The following is a 23,776-nucleotide window of genomic DNA, read 5'->3' on the forward strand; positions in this document are numbered from 1 at the left end:
GGGGCCGCGCGGGAACTGCCCGGCGAGCGCCCGCCCCCTCCCTGCGGCTGCGGGGGAAGTGCGCGCTCCCGTCGTCTAACTCTCGCGACCTCGCGGGGCCGCGCGGGAACTGCCCGGCGAGCGCCCGCCCCCTCCCTGCGGCTGCGGCGGAAGTGCGCGCGCGCCCACCGTCTAACTCTCGCGACCTCGTGGGGCCGCGCGGGAACTGCCCGGCGAGCGCCCGCCCCCTCCCTGCGGCTGCGGGGGAAGTGCGCGCGCCCGTTGTCTAACTCTCGCGACCTCGCGGGGCCGCGCGGGAACTGCCCGGCCAGCGCCCGCCCCCTCCCTGCGGCTGCGGCGGAAGTGCGCGCGCGCCGACGCCGCTCGCTTCCGGCCTTGGTGGGGCGCTGTGGGCGGTTCCGACTTCGGACCGCCTGGAGGCCGCGGCCTTTCGTACCCCGGGAGTGACCCGTGTGCTGGCCGGCGCGGGCCGCGGGTGAGCGAGCGTGCGGCCCTGTCCCGCCCTCGGAGAGTCGTGAAACGCGGTGTGGCTTGCGCGGGGGAAGGGCGGACACAGGCCCGAGGGGCTGGAGTCCGGCGTTCCTGGCGGCAGGGTTTCCGCCGGACGTCCGGCCGTTACAGGAGAAAGGCGACTGAGCGAGGGTGTGTCGACGTTCTGTTGCTATTTATTTGCTCTAAATGTCGGTTGTATTCCCTTTGATTGCCCTTCGTTCTAGGACTCAGTGCAGGTGTTTCCTACCAGGCCGTTGTAAAACCCTCAGACCACTTCGCAGCTTTTACTTAATCCTTCTCTTTAGATTAGTCTGTTCCTAAGTCTTTTGTAATCGGAGTATTTCCATGAGTATCGTAAATTAGCCTGGAGGTGGCTTGCAAAGCACAGAAGTAAATTATTAGAATTTGCAAATTTTGCCTACGGTGTAGCTTGTGTGAAAAGTGAGGGCTTCTCCCTCAGGTCCACCCAGGGAGGACTTAACAGGGAATCTTGCTTGCGGCACCGATGAAGCTTCTGCACAGCTGTGATGGCATCTGCTTGGGCTCTCCCGGCCCACGAGGACCAGGATGAGCTTTTGGAAGTAAAGATCGAGGAGGAGGAGAGGGAGGAGTATAAGGACACCACCGGACAGGATCAGAACCTGCGAAAGAGCAACACCCACAGCAGGGAGGTCTTCCGACAGTACTTCAGGCAGTTCTGCTACCAGGAGACATCTGGGCCCCGCGAGGCGCTGAGCCGGCTGCGGGAGCTCTGCCGTCAGTGGCTGCGGCCCGAGACGCACAGCAAGGAGCAGATCGTGGAGCTGCTGGTGCTGGAGCAGTTCCTGGCCATCCTGCCCGAGGAGCTGCAGGCCTGGGTGCGGGAGCGGCACCGGGAGAGCGGGGAGCAGGCGGTGACCGTGCTAGAGGATCTGGAGAGGGAGCTGGATGAGCCTGGAGAACAGGTGAGAAAAAGAGATCTGCTTAATGATTGAGAAAAGGTGAATTAGGGATTTCTAGGCCAGAGCGAAGTACAACTTCGTTTCACAAAGTGTGTTTTTGACACTTCGGTGCATCAGGCCCTAGCCTCATGGAAAGTTGGTTAATGTAGTTCTAACTTATTTATGGCTTCTCTGCGGAAGGATCATGTATTTCTGTACTAGGCCTACAGAGTTCTATTTGATGAAATGCTCAAAAACATTAGAAAGAGATTTCTAAGACCAAATGTTTGAGAGGTCATGGTAACGGGGTGGTCAGCAGTCTCTTGAAAGGGACATTGCTTCTGTTGCACAACAGTGTATCCCATCCCCTGCCCTGCCTCCATTAAAGGATTAAACGAAGGAGAAATCAAAGTCCCCACCTTGGAGGAGTGGGAGGTAGGAGCAGAGTGGAAGGTTAGGAGGGAGGGGCCGGGCAGGGATGGGAGTTACTGGAAGCAGGAGAAAGCCCTTCGGTTGGACAGGTGAGGTGTGAGTAGAGGGGTTGAAAACAGAGTCCAGGGCCTTGAATATCACCTCTGGAATTTACATTTTATTCTGTAGGACACAAGCGTCTAATGTTTTCTCTTTGAGTCTAAATGAGCTTCTCTAACCCCAGGATGTAACCAAAGTATGTAGGATCTTGTTCTGTTTTGTTTCAACATGATAAAAGACAGTGGTTCTCAACCAGTGGCAATTTTGTGCCCTAGAGGCATCTGGCAATGTCTTGGGACATTTTTGGTTGTCGTTTGGGGGAGGTGCTACTGGCATCTAGTGGCTAACGGGCAGGGACGTTACCCAGTATCCTACAGTGTATAGGACAGCCGCATACAACAAAGGATTATCTGACCCAACTTGTCAGTAGAGTCAAGGCTGGGAGGTCTTGCTAGGAAGAGTATAAAACAGGGAAATAATAAAACAAGAAGTGCAGCTCAGCACTGGGGCGCCAACACTGGAAGGGAGGAGCCTGTGGCAGAAAGATGTGAGTTTGAGAGAGCTGTGACGGTGAGACTACAGAGGACGAAGCATGTCGTAAGTATTAATTGGAAACGATGACAGATCAGTGGATGAAAAAGGAAGGATGAAGGGAAATCTCTGTACAGAGCAGTCACTTCTAGGCTGAGTACTGGGGACTTCCCGCTTGAGAGACTAGCGTGATTCAGGTGCTCCTAACAGAGTTCCAGGGTGTAGGGGAAGGTGGATTGGGGAAAAGTTCATTTGTTCAGGAGACATTTACTGAATGGAGTTTTGTACCAGGCACCATTCTAGGCACTGGAAACGGAGCCGTGAACAAAGCGCAGACGTTGTTGCTGTCTCATAGATAGATTCTAGTCTGAGAGGAGGCAGACAGTAAACTGGGGGTGCTGAGTCACCGGAGAGTTTTGAACAGAGAAGAGGTTTGACCTGACCTAAATTTTAAAAATAATCACTCTAGCCGCTCTGTTGGAAGAGTTGTGCACGGGGGCTGGTGGTGGGGGTGCGGGAGGCTGGGGGGTCAAAGATAGAAGCAGGGAGACAGGTTCAGCACCAATCCAGGCAACAGGTGTTGGCGGCTTGGACTAGGGCAGTAGCTGTGGAAGTGGTGAGATGCGATTGGATCCTGCCTGTTTTGGAGGTAGCACTTGACGGGATTTGTTTTTCTGTAGGATGTGGGATAGGAGAGAAAGTGAGCTCAGGATTCGGCTAAGGTTTTTGTTCTGAACGTCATGACTTGTGGATTCGTCATTCATGGAGATGGTAAAGGCTGGGAGAGAGGAAGGTTTGGAGTCAGGACAGGGATCAAGGGTTACTAGGTATTTGGATGTGTTGATTTTGAGATTCCTATTAGAATCCATCTGGAAAAGTTGAGCAGGCAACTGGGTGTAACAAGCTGGGATTCGGTGGAGGGATCTGTGCTAGAAATGAGAATAGAGGCAGTGTGCGGTGATTTCTTATTTACAGAATGTAGCCACTGAAGGGGATTGGGGAGCAGTTTGAGGGCCTGGTGTAGCCCTGCGCTCTGTGAGGTGCTTTGTGTGCACGGTGCCGTGTAGTCCAAGTAACCAGCCCCTGCTCACAGAGCTCCTGAACTAAGACACAGACTAAGGAATGAGAGTGGTCCCAGATTCCTGCGTTTCACACCCTGCTGGGGAAACCTGTTATTTTTAAATACAAGGGGAATGATTCTGTGCAGGCATGGAAGCTACAGAGTGGCTGAAACTGCTAAATAAATGAGTTTGTTGCAGGAGCAGGGGTCAGGGGTGCAGTGAGGGAAGGGATGGGGTCGAAGGCGAGAGTGGAGATACGCACCTTGAATGAGAAAAGGCCTCTTCCTCTAAGTGGAAGGGAAAAGGTGTGTATGGGGGGGAGTGATGAAATGAAGGGTGGGTGGTCTCTCATGTGACCATGACCTTGGACAAGGAGAAAATAAGGTCATCTCCTGGAAGGAAGTGGGGTGGGGGCCTGGGAAGGGCAGTCTGTAGGGAACAGCTTCTGGAGCCTACATGGAAGAGATTCCTCTCCCTCCTCCTCCCCCTGTCGCTCCTTTGTTTCCTTCTGCCTTTCTCCAAGCATAAATGAAGTGATGGTGGTACAACCAGCCTTGTTTAGCTGTGAAGAACAGGAGAAAGGAAGATTTCTTAGAGGAGGTGCCGTGAGGAGGGTTATGGCAGGCTGGTGCCTGGAAGGAAGTTGAGGTGTCAGAGAGCTGGGTGTCACTGCCATGATTCGTAGGCTCTTATTTTCTGTTCACAGACTGAGTGTATGAGCTGTGTCTCGTTTGCCGCAGGTCTCAGTCCACACTGAGGAACAGGACCAGCCCTCGCAGGAGATGGCCCCTCTGAGAACAGAACAGGAGCCCAGCATGTCCTTCCCACCCCTGATGGCACAGCTCAAGTGTGAGTCTCCAGAACCTGAAGCCCAGCTGGAGGAGCAAGGTAAAGAAGACAGACCCGTCGTGGGAGGAAGGGGAGGATGGGCTAGCACAGGACACCAAGCCTCTGTAGTACTCTGTACTGTTTCTTATCATCAGAGTCAGGAAGTCTCTTGGGCACAGACTCTCAGCCACTTTGGTTTGTCACTCTTCGGTTTATCAGTACAATGGAAAATAACTATCAGAATAACTAAGTTAAGTGATCTCAAGTAAAATAGTGCAAGAATTCAAAAAAAGTATTTTACTTGAGATCGCTTAACCTAGTTATTCTGATAGTTATTTTCCATTGTACTGATATCCCTGCTTTTCCTAGCCTTTATCCTATCAGACGGTACTACTGTCTTCACTTTGGCTGTATCCTTCCTCCTTCAGTAAACAAGCCTCTGCCCCACGATGTCTGCAGTTTTCAGATGGTTCAGGAAAAAATGTATGTATGTGTATGCTGACAAAGAGAGGAAACAACGAAGCAAATGTGGCAGAATGTTAAAAGTTGGTGAATGGATGAAAGACCCCTTATCTTCCTTGTCTCTATTTTGTCTATATTTATTCTTTCCTATTCAATTTTTTAAAATAGATAAAAATTCATACAGTTCAAAAACAAAAACTTAAAATTATCAGTGAAAAGTTTTCATTTCACTCTGTTCCCTTGGCTGTCTGGCCTCCCAGCCCTGAAATAGGTTGTCACTGTTTTAAGTTCTTATGTGTCCTTCTCTAGAGATACATACGTTTTTCATATTCTAGCAAATACCTTTTCTTCTCTTTATCATAAAGATAGTAAAAGCTTGCAATTTTTTTTTTAAAAGATTTTATTTATTTATTTGACAGAGACACGGCGAGATAGGGAACACAAGGAGGGGGAGCGGGAGAGGGAGAAACAGGCAGGAGGAGAGAGGGAGAAGCAGGGAGCCCGATGTGGGGCTCGATCCCAGGCCCCTGAGATCATGACCTGAGCCGAAGGCAGACGCTTAACGACTGAGCCACCCAGGCGCCCCAAAAGCTTGTATTTTTTATTTCTTAGCAGCTTAATAGTAAAATGTATAGATGAACCACACAGTTAACTTATCCATCCCCCAAGTTATCCCCAGTGTTGTACTGTAACAGGTGGTGCTATGGTGAATGTGTGTAATTCTGCAGTATAAATTCCTGTATGTGAAATTACTAGGTTAAAGGTTAAATACATTTGTAATTTTGATAGATGTTGTCAAATTGCCTTCTATAAAGTGTGGGTCAGTTTACACTCCCACTGGCAACATGTGACACCCATTTCATGAACACAGTGTTACGTCGTACTGATGGGCAGGATGATGGGTGAAAAGGCTTTCCCACACTCCTTTATTGTGTCTCAGTATTGTTTAAGTTTGCTTTTCCCTTATTACAGTCAAATTTTCCTTTGCCCAGTTTCTATTGGGTTTTTGGTCATTTCCATAACAATTTTTGGAGTGCTTTACGTATTGTGTCTGTCCTGTGGTCTAATGCCATTTCATCGTCCTGCAGAAACTCTAGGTTTTTATGTACTCTAGGTTCTTATGTATTTTTCACTGACAAATCTTATGTTGGAAACTAGTTGACTTGGCAATCCATTGTAGTTTCAGGTGTTGAGACTGGAAACGAGTCCAGGAATTTAAAGCAAGAAGTTTCTGAAGAAATGGAACCATATGAGAATATGTCTAGATTTGAAAGTGAAGTGTCCCAGCCCGCTCGGTGCAGAAAAGCTGATGAATCTGAAGCAAAAACAGAAGAATCATCTGGACACTCCAGGAAAGGTGAACAATCTACAGGTGATGAAAACAGAGTCAGTCTGACTGAAGAGCAGAGGGTCTGTCTGGGAGAAAAACCTCACGAGTGCAAGGAGTGTGGGAAAGCCTTTCGTCAGCACTCGCGTCTTCTAGAACATCAGAGGGTCCATACTGGAGACAGGCCCTACAAATGCGAGGAATGTGGAAAAACTTTCCGTGGGAGAACTGTGCTTATTCGGCACAAAATAATACACACCGGAGAGAAGCCATATAAATGTACTGAGTGTGGCAAAGCCTTTGGCCGGTGGTCAGCTCTTAACCAACATCAGAGGCTTCACACAGGAGAGAAGCACTCCCACTGCAATGAGCGCAGCAAAGCCTTTAGCCAGAAAGCAGGCCTCTTTCACCACCTCAAGATCCACACAAGAGACAAACCGTACCACTGTACTCAGTGTAACAAGAGTTTCAGTCGGCGCTCCATACTCACTCAGCATCAAGGAGTTCACACTGGGGCAAAGCCCTACGAGTGCAGCGAGTGTGGAAAAGCCTTTGTTTATAACTCGTCCCTTGTTTCCCACCAGGAGATCCACCACAAAGAAAAGTGCCATCAGTGTAAGGAATGTGGGAAATCCTTCAGTCAGAGTGGCCTCGTTCAGCATCAGAGGATCCACATTGGGGAGAAACCTTACAAGTGTGACATATGCGGAAAAGCCTTTATTCAGAGGACGAGTCTTATAGAACATCAGCGAATTCACACTGGGGAGAGACCCTGTAAATGTGATAAGTGCGGGAAGGCTTTCACTCAGAGATCCGTCCTCACGGAACATCAGAGAATCCATACTGGAGAGAGGCCCTACAAGTGCGAGGAGTGTGGGAATGCCTTCCGTGGAATCACCAGCCTCATTCAGCATCAGAGAATCCACACTGGGGAGAAACCCTACCAATGTGATGAATGTGGCAAAGCCTTCAGACAGAGGTCAGATCTTAGTAAACACCAGAGAATCCATACTAGAGGTGGTCCCTGTAAATGTAAAGAGTGTGGGGAATCGTTCAGGCAGACCTCAGCTCTCATTCAACATCAGACTATCCACAGAGGAGAAAAGTCTGTTTCTCTGTGATGGCTACAGGGAAGCTGTGTCACAGAGTGCGGGCTGGAGAGAAATCCCGGCTTTGAAGTCATTTAGGGAAGATGCCAGTCACTGTTGCTCTAAGGAAACCTTAGCTATTTTATAAAGAATTCCCTGTGTGCTGCCCGTTCTGTCAGGTGCTGTGGAGATCAAGAAGCATAACACCAAGTTCCTCTTCTCCGAAGTTTACAGTTTAGTTGGGGATAGCTAAATACCACGTGTGAGGTTAGGTAAGACTGCAGGGGGACAGGAGAATTGATGGCGCGAGTCCCGTGTCTTGGAAGTGGCTTGTGGTGCACAGTAAGTGCTGTCCATCTGGGAGGACGGACCACCGACACCTCGGGGTCAGGAAAGATCTTACGAAAAGGGTTGGGTGGGCAGAATTGGAAGGCAAAATGGAAAGCATTTAGGGTGAAGGAAATGCAGGCAGAGTGCTCGTGGTTTGGCGGCGTCCGAGCCGACCTGAGGTCGAGGGTCTGTCCGGTTGGGCGGTTGATGGCGGTAGGCTGGCTGCAGAGCTTGGGGACAGACTGCGGGAGGGTGCGCGTGCCTCTTAGCACTTTTCTGACTTCATTCCTAAAATCTCTCTAAATTAAAATCACTGTCCATTGGAAAGGTGAGGACTCTTGCAGGTGGAGATGGTGACATAGCTACCATGTCACACAAGGGAGAGACCAGCCCCTGAAGAGTAGGTCTCCGACTTCAAGTCCTGTCCGTTGCTCTAGGGATCCCTCCACTTCACTGAGCGTCAGAATTGCGTGTGGAGCTCGTTTAAAATGCCCACGTCCCACTCACAGACCTTCTGCCTCGTTAAGCCTGGGATGGGGGCCGGGAATCTTCATGTTTGTAGCCGGTCACCTGATGCTGCAATTCGAGAAGCCGCGCATTGAATCCCAGCTGCCTTCATGGTTGCCTGTGGAGCGCGGATGCGTGCGCGCAGTCCCGTCAACAGGCACGGCTGCTGGTTTAGAGCGGAAGGGAAGCCGACGGAGGAGAGGTGCAACCGGTACTTTAGAGAGAGGCTGAGCGCCGGCCAGCCACCAGGGCTTCAGGCTGGCCTGCTCGCCCCTTCGCATTTAAGGGTGTCAAAATAGCCTCCTGACCTGCATTCGAAGGCTGCAGGGGCCATCTGAGCACAAGGCTGTGTGTGTTTAGTCAGGGGAGGGTGCTAGTATTCTCTCCTTGGCTCCTGACCTCTCTTTTCCCCCGATCACGTAGTTCTCACGTTCTGAATTCCCCGATAACTGCTCTTCAGAACTGGTTTACAATTTTTTTGGTTTGTATACCTTCTTGAGCCCATAAAAGAGCCAAAGATTAGTGACTCTGTCCCTTGGGAGTTGTGAAAACATGAACCGATAACTGGTTGACTTTACTCCTGTTTTACTGAGTAAACAGTTCGGTCCTAGATGAGGGCCTGTGATGATTATTGTGGGCGGTCGGCAGCCACAGAGAGGCGCACATGGCTCCTGGTCTGTTGATCTTTTTATTTACAGAGACTATTCTTAATCTTCACTCAGCTGTCCTCCAATTTCCCTCCCTTGCTACCTTGCCACAGTAGACTCTGCAATTTCTGGGACTACCTCCCCACCCTACCTCATCCCACAGGACTCCAGGATCCTCTCCACCCCTCACCTCTAGCTGGTTAGTGGGTTTGAAGTGGTGAGACAAAAGGGGGAGGGGAGAAATGGGTAATTGCCCTCCTTTAACTACTCTTAACTGCCATTGTATCCAGCCCTGGGTCTCTATCCCATCTCCTCCCTGCTCCTGTAATGTACTCTGCCCCCTTTCCCTTCGGCCCTTGTCTCCTATCCCTCTATCCGTAGCCCTATCCAGAACATAAGAGTATCAGCACTGGCTTGGAACCACAAGGGTTCCTGGAGAAATAGCTATGTAGCTTTTAAGCTCTAAGTGTGAGCACATTTTCCCATAAGAAGAATAATGGTATTAGTACTATAATTTAGGCATATAATGACACGTGTCATTTGCTTTTGGGATTGGAATTTACATGACCATGGGAAAACATCCTGAGTTCACAATAGAAGAAAGCAAATGAACATTTGAAAAAACAACTCAGAGTCACAAGTTGAGGACTCTCTCTTTAGGTGTTTATCCTAAGACCAACATGGGAGCTGCACACATGAGACACTGAGGCAGCCAAGGTTGGGGAACTAACCTTTTACATCCAGAAAACAGTTTGTTGCCCCGAGTGAGCCTGAGAGCTTTGAGCTGTGTGTTCCTGCTCCCTTCCCCAGCTCACCCTGCCTTGCATTTCTCACTCTGGCAAGCTCCTCGCTGCTTAGTGATGAGAACCCATATGAGCACGTCCTCTTCACCAACTAATGCTATTCGTGCTTGTCACCTGATCTGATGTCAGACACGGTATCCAAACTGAAGTTACTCTTTGACCTCTCGAATCCTACTGCTCACTGGAACACGATTCTTACTTTAAACTTGCTTTCTGTTCACAGCGCTGTTACAGGTTATGCAGTTCATCTTCTGCTTAACACGTTCTCAACGCAGACGCGTGCCTCCATTGGCCTCTAACGCCTTTAATTGCCTAATATAAAGGAGCCATAGATAGAGACCCAGAGCATCGGGATATGCCTGTGATATAGCATACAGTTCATAACTTGTTTAAAAACAAAGGTGGGAGTTTTGTTCTGGTTGTTTCTTGTACTTAAATATAGTTGCAGTACCAAGAAAGGGTGGGGTGGGGTGGAATTTCCAGGTAGGCATCAAAAGGGTCAAACTATCCAGGATAAGGAGAAAATAGAGTATAATAACTGGAGCTAAATTGGCAACACAGAAGTAGAAGGCCCTGAGGGGCAAATGGAGGACATAACAGGTTCGATATGAAGTTGGGGAATGTGGCAAACAGAGAATGATGAAGTCCAGAGTGCATCTTTCTGGATAAAACAGGACCTAGGAAATCAGGGTCCTTTGAAGCGGCTTACCTTTGTGGATTTTGAAACCATCAGCAATAACAGGCAGTAGGATGGGAAGGAAAAGTGTGAAATTGAAGCAAGTCCAAGGTAGAAATAATGGCAGTCAAGAGTAGTAACAGCCAGGTGGAGGAACTGGTGTAACACCTGAGTCACAAAGCAGTGGCTTAGAAATATCAATAAGGATGAGAGTGAGATTGACTGGCTTCTCTTTTCTAATTGATTCAAGGTAAACAAGATACTGAGTGTTTAAGACGAAAAAAGTGAAGGGGGCTTTGAATGAAGAGTAACCTGACAAACGGGTTTAGGGGGTGTAATAGAAAGGACCCAGTTGTAAGAAGAGGTTGCTGGAATTTTAGGTGTGAGATAAAGCTACTGAGGAAACAGAATGGGATTGAGCAGGACTCTGAATTGAGAAATGTCAGTTATGGGGTGAGGCAGTGGAGAGCAGGTCTGCACCCCTGTGCTCTGAGCAGAAATAGCCTCTTGTTATTTGCCATAGATTATTCATCATAGAGTTCTTACAGTCAAAACAAAGCCCTTATTGGCGTCTTTGGGAGTCGAGAATAGGATTTGTTAATAATATGTAACATATACGGCTTACTAAGGGTCGGGCATTACCAAGTGGTTTATTTTCTTCTTAGCTGGGGAAACTGAAATCAGTGAATTGAAGCTGCCTGAGGTCACAAAGTTAGTATATAGTGGGGCCAAGCTTTGAACCCAAGCAGCCCAATTCTAGAGCCCACACTTCCTATTTCAGTTGAAGGTACCCTGTGTTGCAGTGGTAATCAATGTCCTGAGTAATGATCTGTGGGAACTTTTCTACTGTCATTTCTGAAAGAGACTTCAGAAACTCCAGAGTCCTAGGTCCAAGCACCCAAGGTAATATCACCACCCTCTGCACACCAAATCTTGGATGAAGTTTGGTCAATGTAATGTGAACCCTAATGCTTGCTGCCTACACAAGGAGGGTGTCCACAGGAGACATTCCACTAAAAATGGACTCTTTATAGGAAAGGATCACCCTCTATTCTGACAGAATATGGGATTTTTGGCAGTCCTCATTAATACACATCATAAAGTTGATGTCCGGTTATGGATCTATCCAATAACCCATATTATGGATCTATTCTTGATGAGGGTTTTATATTTGTAGCTAACACCACTTCTAAGATTAACGGAAACAGAATTATATAAAATAGTTCTTTCAGGTGCCTCTCCTAACTCCACAAGCCCACAATTTATTTGAGCAACAAGTTGCCCTATTCAGTTTAGGGATAATCATTTGACAGCCTTTAATTAAATATTCTCAACTTTCATCCTTTCACACTGAAAAGTTCTCATATCACAGCCCCTCTAGCAGTTCATTTTACTGGAATTTCTTTGGGTCCTCTCTCATAACCTAATGTTTTTGGGTGTAATTGGTAAGGAGTTCTTGCACATTTTTTATACACACATTATATATATATATAAAGTATATATGTATGAACATATTTTATAAGAATATGTGTTGTACGTAGGTTTTATTTTATACATGTAATTTGATTTTGATCCAGCCATGGTGAGTAAACTCGGCTGAGTAGCTCCTCGGCTCACATTTTAAGACCATCACCGAGAGCCAGCGGTTTTCCCTCGATTTCATGGAAACCCCTGACTGTTCACTCCGAGGTCTGAAAGCCCATCGGTCAAGGCTCCCAGAGCTTTCACCCCGCACAGCTGAAGGCGTACGTGTTTGTTTCACGGATCATCTTAGCCCAGACGGCCTGGTCCTGGGTATCCCAAGAAGGGCCTCCAAGGGATGTTACTTGTCACCTGTGACTTAGGGTTAGCTCTTGACTAATTCCTCTCGGGGCTTGATAGGCGTATCTTGCTGATCTAGTACCTCAGCGGGCCTACTGAAGTGGTGACCTCCTCTCATACCCGCTAAGAAACGTGACGGGTTTCTGTCGTCGACCGGATTCGGGCGAGTGGCTGACCTTCGTTGTGTCGCGCTCTCCCCGTAGGGCGGTGCCGCCTGGGCGTTACGTGGGGGCCGGTGGGTTGTACGCACAGTGCTTCGCGCGGGCAGCGTTGGCGGGACCGCCGCGTGGTGCGCCGCCCGGGTCCGCGGGTCCTCCTTCCTCGGGGACGGCCGTGCGAGCGCGGGCCCCGCTCAGCTGCGGGCGCCGCCCGGAGGCTCAGCGGGGCTGGGACGCCGCTAGGCAGCCACCGAGAGGAGAGGGCCTCCAGGTTCCTAGAGGAGACCGCGCGGCGCCGCGGGGGGGCGGGGCTGCAGGCGGCCCGGAAGCGCGGGCGCCGCGGGGGCGGGGCGCGGGGGCGGGGCCTCTCCGCCGGCTGCCTGGGGCGCCGCGGCGGGCCGCGGTGGGGGAGGGGTCCGACGAGCGAGGGTCGCAGGGGGAGTCGAGGGCGGCTTCGGAGTTCGGAGGGGTGCCGGGACACCGGGACTGTTGAGGAGGAGGTGGTGTGGGGTCGGTCGGGGAGATGCCCTGACTGCTGACCCTCCCTGCAGTCGATGAGGCGACGCTGGGGGCAAGAAGCGGCCTAGAAGCCCCTCGGTGCTTGTGTGATTTAGCGACGACTTGATGTCTGTACCGCAGTATCGTCCAGTTGTCCGTGGATTGTGAAAGCATTTGTAGTTACTTTTAAATAAACATGAGCTGTCCTTGTTTTCTCATCTCTGATGTTGTTTTCTCCACTGTTTCTCCGGGATTCTTTGAAGGGGAGAACCCAGGGGAAGAGGGTCATGGTCTTTCAAGTTTTATTAACAAACATTTAGGAAGTAAAAGATTTCAGCGCACGGTGCTCGCTAATGATTTGCAAAGTCCCTCCCACTCACTTTATTTAGCTTCCTGACAGTTCCTTTTTCTTTCAGTGCCTTGTCCGGGTAGTGAATTCTTGAGTAAAACAGCGGAACAAAAATTAGAGCTTCTGTTAACAGTGTTCTTTTGTGCCCCAGGAAGAAGACTGGCTACAAGGAAACACTTCTGAAGAACCGTTGTGAACCCCAGGCTGGCGTGAATCTTCTCCTGAGTGCCCTCATTCCAGAATGGCGGTCCTCCTGCCGAAGGGTCCCTAATAGTGACTGACGGCAGAGGGAGAGGGCCGTGCCTGGGACCACGCTGGCAAAGAAGTCACGGACAGTCCTTCAGACTTCAAGTTGCTGCTGCCAGGAGACAGCTCCCTGGGCCTCCCAGGGCTGTCGGAAGACTCTCAGAGCTTTGCCCATAGTTGCTGAGACCAGAAACAGACCAAGGAGCAGGTGCTGAAGCAGGTCCTGACACCTCGCTGGGAAGCTGCAGACTCGGGCAGGGATAATACCCAGAATGTGGAGAAGAGGCATCACTTATGCTAGAGAAGTTGGAGACAGCTTGGAGGGAAGGCCATCAGGTGGGAAGGGTTGGGATAATCACATAGGTTACGGCTTGAGTAGTGAAGGTCTTCTGGAATAGCAGAGAAAGTAAAACTGAACTTTAGGATCCACTACATGTCCCTGCAGCCAAAACCCAGCACCTCCCTCATGGGCTTTAATTCCCCTTGGTATTCGTGTGCACCACTGGGAAGCGTTTCGTTACTGGGTTGTCATTGTTGTTTGGGCGACTTCAAATTCAGTTTTCCAAGACCAGCTTCATCCCATTGCCTTTAGGGTACAGGCTAAAGAATAGAACAAGAAATGCTTATGGCAGAGAGAGTACTTTGGAATCCAGGGTTTCAAGTGCAGCCTGTTAAGACCCTGGTCATAGTTTGACTTTGAGCATTATTGCCTTTTGAAACGGAAAGCGGATGAGAAAGGGTGTCTGCAGAGAAAGATGAGATCCTTGAAAGGAAGCTTTTTAGAACTCTCAGTAATGTCCTTTCCCTTGAAAACTTGCCCCTACCCACCTCCTTCTCATTATCTGCCCGATTCTTGAGGTAGAAACTCCCAGCCATATTTGTGAGTGGTTTTGTTTGAATTGTTTTGACCTGTCAACTCCTTTAACTTCAAAGTGCAGCTTTCTTCCTGTGTTTTAGTCCTGAACGTTCCTGGAAAAGTTATTTTCCCCAATTTAGTTTTTCCATATCAAAACAGTATATATTTTGAACTGTTCTAGCTGTTGCTTCAAGTTAACTTTTATCATATACCACTGTTCATTGACTGACTCAATAAATATTTGTGGAACATTTTGCTTGTCTATAGTAGTGGCCTGGGTACATTTCAGTTGGCATAAATGGTCCGTTTAACTCACACTAACAAATTAAAATTTCTCTTGATTTCATGACTCCCGTTTTTCATCTCTGGATTCAAACTTATCTCCTCTTAACTTTTTTGATTATACCTTCCTGATTCTCTGTCACATTTTGTGAGAAAATCCTCCATGTTCTTCCAAACTTTCTGCCCAGCTGTGTCTTCTCACTCAGGCTGGAACCTTGCATGCCTTTTTGGGCACTTTGCCAAATTGAGATGACAGTTTAGATACATAGAACAGGCATGCACTTTAGGTAAAACTGGGTTTTATTTTTATCACTGTTCTTCATCTTAAGTTTCAGCAGAAGAGACAACCAACATTTGAAATGTCTGTGCATTTTTTTTTTTTTAAGGTGGTGTTACTGAGAATGAAAATAAGGACTTGTCTCCAACACAAAAAAAATTCTGAAGATTACAAATCATGTGGTGGGATCTCTGTAGAACTTCAACACCTACGCAATAAGTGTAGGAAAAGTTTTAGTCACTGGTGACTCCTTACTCAGCATTAGGGAGTCCAGATGCCGAAGAGAAGAATCTCTTTGAGAACAGGTTTAGAAAGGCTTTTGTTTAGAGTGGGTCCCTCCTTTCCCACCAGGAGATCCACCACATGGAAAAATGCTCAGTGTAAAGAATGTGGAAAAGCTTTCAGTTATGGTGGCCTCATTTTACATCAGAGAATCACATAAACAAGAGACTGCAGAGATGTGATGACTATGAGGAGGACTTCATTCAGCACAGAAGCCTTAGAAAACCTTATGTGGAGGAAGGAGGAATGCCTTCACCCACAAGTCAGGATTGACAGTGCACCAGAGAATCTACACAGGAGAGAAATCTTATAAATGATGAATGTGGAAATGCTTTGCATGGAGTCACCAGCTTTATTCAGCATTGAAGAATTCATGCTACAGGGAAATCCAGACAGTATGATGAGTATGGAAGTCTTCAGACAGTGGTTGGATCTTGGTAAACATCAGTGAATCCATATCAGAAAAGTTCTTAAAAATGAGAGGATCGTGGGAAGTTGAATGGACAGAGACCAAGTCTCCACAACAGAATCTCCACAGTATTGGAAAATTAATATAATTAATGTAAATGGGCGAGTTATATGGGGAATGGGTATTCTTAGTTGCCCAATTTAGCGAGTAAAAACATTCAGCGAATGCCTCAGGTCAAGAAAAGGAAAGGCCAGCAGTTCTTTTTTGCTTTCTAGAGTCTATAGATGTAAGCAACCAAGACTTTTGAAATAAGTTGCTTCCTTGCATCCCAGGACTTGGGATACTGTCTCCTGGATGACTGTGCATACATGTTTTCCCCAGGCCTGCTCTAATCTTACAGCTTTAATTCATTCAACAAGAGTAGATTATTATCTACTGTTAGATTTTATTTTCTTTACGGGCTAAATAGGTTTGTGTTTGTACCCCAGGACACAAAAATCACATTTATAAAGTTTCAGTACATGCAATGAAAGTAACCACATCATTAATTTGTTGGACACTTTCCTAAATTTGAGACTGCTTCTGTGTTCTCCAGCATAAGGTCATGTAAATGTCCTTCAGAGAAATATATTTTCCAGCTTTGGTTTGATTGTTTTTTTTAAGATAGTGAAAGATAATTAACATACAGCCTATTGACAGATAATGATGGAGATATTTTCCCTTACAGATAACACATAATGTTGTGAAGGCTAATACTTTAAGTAACTTGCTTATTATCCTTTTTAGTTCTAAAACAGGCAAAAAGAATCTTTAGAAGCTCTTCAGCAAGTTGTTAATATAGCCCAATCTCTATGAGAGATAATGAGGCTTACGTAATTTATAGGAGATCACTAAATATAGGAAACATAGATTTTAAAACTCTGCAGTGATTATTTCAGAACTCTGAGTGTATTTGTTGTATATTCCTAAATTTTTTTGAATAGGTATTACAGGGGGTGCCTGGGTGGCTCAGCCAATTAAGCATCCGACTCTTGATTCCAGCTCAGATCATGATCTCAGCGTGGTGAGATGGAGTCCCATGTCGAGCTCAGTGCTGGACATGGAGCCAGCTTAAGATTCTCTCTGTCCTTCTCCCTCTGCCCCTCCCCGCCGTATGTGCTCTCTTTCTCTCTCAGAGGGAAAAAAAAAAAGTCATTTTAGAAGATGGACTGCATTTGGGGTACCTGGGTAGCTCAGTCAGTTCAGCGTCTGCCGTCTGCTCAGGTCATGATCCCAGGGTCCTGGGATCGAGCCCTACATCGGGCTCCCTGCTCATCGGGGAGTCTGCTCCCTCTCCCTCTGCCCCCCCCCAACTCGTGCTCTCTCACGCACTCTCTCAAATAAAATCTTAAAAAAAAAAGAAGAATGACTGCATTCTGTAAAAGGCCTTTATAGCATCTACAGAAATCATGGGGGTTTTTTTTCTTAATTTTATTATTATCTTGTATTATGTGAAAGGATTTTCTAATATTGAACCAATCTTGCATTCCTGCAGTAAGTCCTGCTTAGTCATGGTGTATTCTTTTCTTAATATGTTAATGAGTTTGACTGTTCATATTTTATTTAGTACATTTTTCTTCAATGTTTATATGAAATTGGTCTGTAACTTACTTTTTTTTTTTTGTACTATATTTTCCAGGTTTAGGTTTCAACATTTTAATTGCATCATAAAAGTAATTATATTTTTGTTCATTTTTAATACTGTAGAACAATTTATAGAGCACTGGAATTAGCTGGTCTTTGAAGGTTGAATTCTGATGTAAAGCCATCTGGACTGGGTGCTTTCCTGTGGGATAGTTCCTTGGTAACTTTTTCTGTTTCTTCTACAAAACCGGTCTGTTTAGGCTTTCTATTTATAATGAGAGTCAATTTTAGTAATATATTATTTGCTTAGAAAATTCTCTGTTTCCTCTAGATTTTTAAATTTGTTTGCCTTGAATCTGCAATATAATCAGTTACAATTTTTAAAACAGCTTTATGGAGGGAAATTGATACACAGTAAATATAATGAACTAATGAATATAATGAATATAAATATATTCACCACAGTCAATATAATGAACATATCGATCGCCCAAAATGTTAACGTGTGTGCCTTGATAATTCCTCTCTCCCACACTTCCCTGCACCCCACCTCATCTCCAGGCAACCTCTGCTCTGCTTTCTGTTGCTATAGATTTAGTTTGCATTTTTTAGAATTGGATAGGAATGGAATACAGTATGTACCCTTTTTTTTTGGTCCAGCTTCTTTCATTCACCATAATTATTTGGAGATTCATCCCCGTTGTTGCATGTATCAATAATCCATTCTTTTTCTTATTGAGTATTCCATTGTATGGTTACACCACAGTTTGTTTGTACATTTACCTATTGATAGACGTCTGGGTTATTTTCATTTGGGGGCTCTTAAAAATGAAGTTGGCACAGACATTTGTGTACAAGTCTTCGTATAGACATATGCTTTCATTTCTCTTCAGTAAATACCTAAGAGTGGGATGGTTAGATCTACCTGCTAAGAATATTTTTTTTTAAAGAAACTCAAACTGTTTTCTAATATATACATATATATATTTTTTAAAGATTTTATTAAGCAGGCTCCCAAGGAGCAGGGAGCCCGACGTGGGACTCGATCCCAGAACCCTGGGATCACAACCTGAGCCGAAGGCAGACACTTAACCATCTGAGCCACCCAGGTGCCCTGTTTTCTAATATTTGTTCCCTTTCACACCCCTACCAGCAGTGTATGAGCTTTCCTTCACTACACATTGTTGCCAGCACTTGGTAAAGTCAGTCTTTCATTTTAGACAACCTAATAGGTGTGTATCTTATTGTAATTTTAATTTGCATTTCCTAATGACTAATGACATTGAGCATCTTTTCTTGGGATGATCTGTCATTCCTATAAAGCCTTTTGCTGAAGTATCTGTTCAAGACTCTGCCGATTTTTTCCTTGGGCTGTTTGTTTTCTACACTTATATATTCTGGATACCAGTCTTTTCTCAGTGCAAGTATATATGAATATTTCTCGCAGTCTGTGGGCTTAATAGTGTGCTTTGAAGAGCAGAATTTTAAATGTTCATGAAGTACAATTTTATGTTGTTTTTTTTTTTTAATGGTCATGTCGGTGATACGGCTGAGAAATCTTTGCCTAACCCAAGGTCACAAAAAATGTTTTATAATTGCTTTTATTTATTTTGTTTTTTAAAGATTTTATTTATTTGACACAGAGAGAGATAGCAAGAGCAGGAACACAAGCAGGGGGAGTGGGAGAGGGAGAAGCAGGCTTCCCACGGAGCAGGGAGCCCGATCCGGGGCTTGATCCCAGGACCCTGGGATCATGACCTGAGCCGAAGGTAGATGCTTAACAACTGAGCCACCCAGGCGCCCCTATAATTGCTTTTAGATGCTGTGTAATATTTAGTTTTTTTCAACTGAATTGCCTTCAAATGTTTGCTGAAACGTTCATATTCGTGTGAGTCTATTTCTGGACTTTGTATTCTGTTCAAATGATCTATTTGTCTACCTTTACACTAGTACCTTTCTCTTTTGATTACTAATGTCTGTACAGTAATTCTTGAAATAGGGTGCATTGGCCCTTCAACCTTTCAAAGTTGTTTCGGCTATTGTAGGTCATTTCCATTTCCATATGAATTTTGGAAACAGCTTACCAATTTCTACCAAAAAGTCTGGGATTTTACTTTGGATTGCATTGAATCTATAAATCAATTTGGGGAGAATTGACATCCTAAGAAGACTAAATGTTCTAACACATGAACATGGTATATTTCTCCATTTATTTAGATCTTTTTGAATTTATCTCAGCAGCATTCAGTGTATAGGGTACACATATAATTAGGTCTTAATTTGTAGCTTACCTGAAAAATCTTTTATTAGGTGTTAGGTTAATTCACATTTATTGATATGATTGGACATATTTTATCCCAACTGTCAACTTATTTTTTTTTTAACTTTTTAATGTTTATTATGTCATGTTTGCTGTATTTATTTCTTCTGTATATTTTGCTCTTTACTTTAGAAATATTCTTAGTATTTAGAAAAATAGGTAGTTTTATTACAATGGTAACATTTGTATTCATAACATTTTGAACGCCGTCACTCTTATCTAGCTTTTTACTATTGACTTTGTCAGTTTTTGTTTCCTTCACGTCCAGTCCATTGCCTGTATAACAGTCGGCTTATTCTCCTTTCTCCCATTTTTTTTTAAAGTTTACTTATTTTTTACTGGTAATCTCTGTGCCCAATGTGGGGCTCAAACTCACTACACCAAGATCAAGAATCTCGCGCTCTTCTGACTGAGCCAGCCAGGCACCCCTCCTTTCTCCCATTTTTAAGATGTATTATTTCTACTTTGTCACAATACAGTGTTTACATATTTACCTTCTACCCTTGATGCCCCTTTTGTTTTAATTTTAGATACATATTAAAATATTCTTGATAATTTTGGAGTATTCCAAGTCATATGGTTGAATAAAGCTTGTTTCCAGGTGACTCCTCCAGAAAGACTCATGGACACAGAAATCCCTAAGTTGTTCTAGATTTCAAACTATTTTTCTAATCTTGATACTTGAAGGACAGTTGAGCTGAATATTAAATTCCTGAGTCACACTTAAAAAAATTTTTTTTTAAGTAAGCTTTATGCTGAGTGTGAAGCCAGCCTCAGGGATTGAACTCATGACCCTGAGGTCAAGACCTGAACTGAGGTAGAGTCAGTCGCTTAACCACTGAGCCACTCAGGTGCCCCTCTTATTTTCAGTGTTTTAACAATATGAAGTTTTCTTGGATTATGGGCTTTAATATTAATTTTGTTTCATTGTTTTATTTTTCAGGGACTTCATTGGCCCAGCTTCCATTTCAAACACTCCTTCTCAAATACTTTCTACTTTCTTCTTTCCTTTCACTTTCATTCTCTTTGTTTTCCTGCCTTTCCTGCCTCAGTGCACCTTTTACAGTTTATGGTTTATGTTTATAGAGTTTCCTTCCCTAGGCATATTTTAATATAGTGTTTGTTTCTGAGGTGACTCTTTCTTCCATTTCTTTCCTGAGTTCAGTCAGCCCTCTTCATTTCCTCCTAGTTTTTTGATCCATCTTTTTTTTTTAATTTGAGGGTTGTTTTTTTTTTTTTTTAAGATTTTATTTATTTGACAGAGAGAGAGTACAAGCAGGGGGAGCAGCAGAGGCAGAGGGAGAAGCAGGCTCCCCACTCAGCAGGGAGCCCGATGTGGGACTTGATACCAGGACCCTGAGATCATGACCTGAGCCGAAGGCAGACGCTCAACTGTCTGAGCCACACAGACGCCCCCTAATTTTTGAGTTTCTGATTCAAGGTGTTTTTCTTATCTCCAGTTCTTGTTTGAGATGTTCAGTTTACTTTGCAATGCTGTTTCATTTTTCTTTTTCTTCAAGGATTTTTGGGGGAGTGGTCTAGGTGATTCTTACTAGTTGAGGTGCATTGGTTCTGATTTTCTCTTTCCATGTAGTACCTTTTCCTAGACTTTTCCATGTTTTTTCCTATTTATAAACTTAGGGTGTGTGCTGGATTCCTTATTCAATGGTCCCTTCTGTCTGTGTAACAAAATCCAGTTTCTTTAGTGGATTATATTATGCGGACTCTGTGATTACTGGTTTTGAGATTCTTTATGTGTATATGTCTTGCAGGAATCTAAAACTTTTCCTCTTTCACTCTATATCCCTTTCACTACACGTTTCCCAAAAAGTACTTCTTTTTTTTTTTCTTTACTCCCCTCCCTGCCAAAGTATGTCTTTTGAAGACTGCCACCGTGAATTACATACCCTTTTAAGTCCCTTTCTTAGTGTTCTCATCTCCTAGTATATTTTTCCCAATTTTCACACTTAGGATAGACTCCCTCCTTCTGGTGGTGATTTTAGAGCAATTTTTAGGGCCACTACTAGTTCCCCTCTTCTCTCTTCTAGGACTTTCTCAGACTGTTTCCCACCACAAAGACTTGCTATAGGGGGATTCTGGTGTTTTCTCACTTTGTATTCCAGGTAATTTAAAGTTTAGGCATTTTCTGTCTTCTGGTATTTTGAAGGCATAGTTTTTGTTTAGTTTTGTTTTCCTTATTCTACATTGTTTTTGGAGGATGTTTGGTGACACAGATTGAAGCAGCTGTCATTATACTCCATTAGGGGGTTTTCCAAAAAATGAAATGGAAGCATTTAGAACAGAAAATACCAGAATTCACTCATAATGACAGTACCGTTTCACAATACTTTTGTTCCAGTATTCTGTATTTGTGTGTGTAACTGTCATTTGTAAAGTTATCATTTTTATAGGTCACATTCAAAATAATTTAGAGAATGTTGTACCAGATAATCTCCTAACCCCCTCCAAATTAGACATCAATATTTTGAACCCTCAGTCTTTACATTTTATTGTTCAGCTTCCTTCTGCCAAATCCATCTCAAAGAAGTACTGTTTTGTCAATCAACTTTGATAGGTCCATTGTGCTGGGTCAAGCATTTGTTAAATGCAAAAGCCAGGTAGAAAAACATGATCTTCTAACCTCCAGGGCACTTACTAATTGGGAAGAGAGAACTTAAAACCTCAAGAATACCTATGGAGCCACTGCCATCATGTACAAATGACCAACTCCCCCTCACTCCATACATCCCTTCATGATACAGTTTTCTTCACTGGTCTGTAGGTATGAAGGAAATCCATGACCTGGAGCCCTGACATTTTATTCAGTAGTGTCTTTCTACTGTTTTTACCCTACAAAATAGAATAATGATGTCTCATCATAAGAGCCTTCCCTTGTTTGGAGGAAAGGACAGTAATGCTTGGGCAATGCTGTCAGCCATAACAGAAGAGGTAGAGTGGTGATACATCATTAGACTTCATGCTAAAAATGAGGTAACTTAGATTTCTTTTTTAAAAAGTCCTTTTAAATTCTTTTTTAAAAATTAAGATTTTATTTGAGAGAGAGCGTGCATACGCACAAGCAGGGGAGAGTTCAGAAGGAGAGGGAGAAGCAGATGCCCCGCTGAGCAGGGAGCCCAGTGCAGGGCTTGATCCCAAGACCCTGAGATCATGACCTGAGCCCAAGGCAGATGCTTAAATGACTGAACCACCCAGGCACCCCAAAGTCTTTTTAATTCTTTTTTTTTTTAAGATTTTATTTGTTTATTTGAGACAGAGAGGATGAGAGAGAGAGAGCACATGAGAGGGGGGAGGGTCAGAGGGAGAAGCAGGCTCCCCGCCGAGCAGGGAGCCCAGTGTGGGACTGGATCCAGGGACTCCAGGATCATGACCTGAGCCGAAAGCAGTCGCTTAACCGAGCCACCCAGGTGCCCAGTCTTTTTAATTCTTAAAGATTATTCATTCATTTATTTATTTGAGAGATTGCAGGAGTGTGCATGCACAGGATGGGGGCCACGGGCAGAGGGAGAGGGAAGAGCTGACTCTGCACTGCAGGGTGGCACTTGATCCAAGGACCCGAGATCATGACTCCAGCTGAAACCAAGTTGGAGGCTCAACCGACTGAGCCACCCAGGCAACCTGTAACTTAGATTTCACATGGACTATGAGATTCTGAAAGGTCAGGGGAAAAGGGCTGTTTGGACTGGTTGGGGGCTAGGAGTTGCCATGAGATGCAAATCGGAAAAGACTAGATGAACAAGGTCTTTCAAAGTGTTTTCAAATATCTTAAATAGGGCGCCTGGGTGGCTCAGTTGGTTAAGCAACTGCCTTCAGCTCAGGTCATGATCCTGGAGTCCTGGGATCGAGTCCCACATCGGGCTCCCTGCTCAGCGGGGAGTCTGCTTCTCCCTCTGACCCTCCCCCCTCTCATGTGCTCTCTCTCATTCTCTCTCTCTCAAATAAATAAATAAAATCTTTAAAAAAAAAAAAAAACAAATATCTTAAATAGGCTTAGTTTAAATCAAGTACTTCTCAACCAGGGTGATTTTGTCCCCCAGGAAACATTTAACCATGTCGAGACTTGTGGTTTCATAGCTGGCAAGGAGGCGGGGGGTGGGGGGTGGGGGGTGGGGGTGGGGGTCAGTGGGGAGGGGCAGATTAGTGGTTGGGAGGGGAGAGGAAGGAGCTACTGGAATCTAGTGAGTGGAGGTTAGGAATGCTGTTAATCCTACATTGCACAGGACAGCCTCTCACAACAAAATTATTCAGCCCACAGTGTCAATAGTGCTGAAGTTGAGAGACTCCTGTTGAAATGAAGGAAACTGGCAAGAAATGGAAGTAGGAAATACAAGTTTTCTTGGTTGAAATTCTGGTACATTTCTAGCTTTTTAAATGTACTACCTGATTCCTTAGGCTGCATTCTCTTGACCAGGAAATAAAGGACTGAAACTGTCATCCTCTGACTCCATGTCCCCACCATTATTGAACTTAATACCCCACAAGGTTTTTATGTGG

General features: G+C 45.1%; 1 protein-coding gene across 7 annotated transcripts; it reads left to right on the forward strand.

Moving 5' to 3' along the window:
• The first annotated feature begins 10 nt into the window (after nucleotides 1–10).
• On the forward strand, nucleotides 11–22,504 carry ZSCAN12 (zinc finger and SCAN domain containing 12). 7 transcript variants are annotated; one of them, XM_064597059.1, is made up of 6 exons: nucleotides 29–1,436; nucleotides 4,216–4,363; nucleotides 5,946–7,071; nucleotides 13,121–13,551; nucleotides 14,740–17,164; nucleotides 17,941–22,504. In XM_064597059.1, the coding sequence occupies exons 1-4, from the start codon at nucleotides 1,020–1,022 to the stop codon at nucleotides 13,248–13,250; spliced, it is 1,821 nt and encodes a 606-aa protein (XP_064453129.1). In that variant the 5' UTR covers nucleotides 29–1,019; the 3' UTR covers nucleotides 13,251–13,551; nucleotides 14,740–17,164; nucleotides 17,941–22,504. The 7 variants fall into 7 exon arrangements, 6 of the variants coding, with proteins under 6 accessions (XP_064453125.1, XP_064453126.1, XP_064453131.1 ...); XM_064597057.1 differs by having other exon boundaries at nucleotides 14,740–22,504; XM_064597060.1 differs by having other exon boundaries at nucleotides 13,121–13,435; nucleotides 14,740–22,504.
• Nucleotides 22,505–23,776: the final 1,272 nt, after the last annotated feature.

The sequence above is a fragment of the Mirounga angustirostris genome, unplaced genomic scaffold, assembly GCF_029215605.1.
Source record: "Mirounga angustirostris isolate CCGP_5_RB_7025 unplaced genomic scaffold, mMirAng1.0.hap1 SCAF_8, whole genome shotgun sequence".
NCBI lineage: Eukaryota > Metazoa > Chordata > Mammalia > Carnivora > Phocidae > Mirounga > Mirounga angustirostris.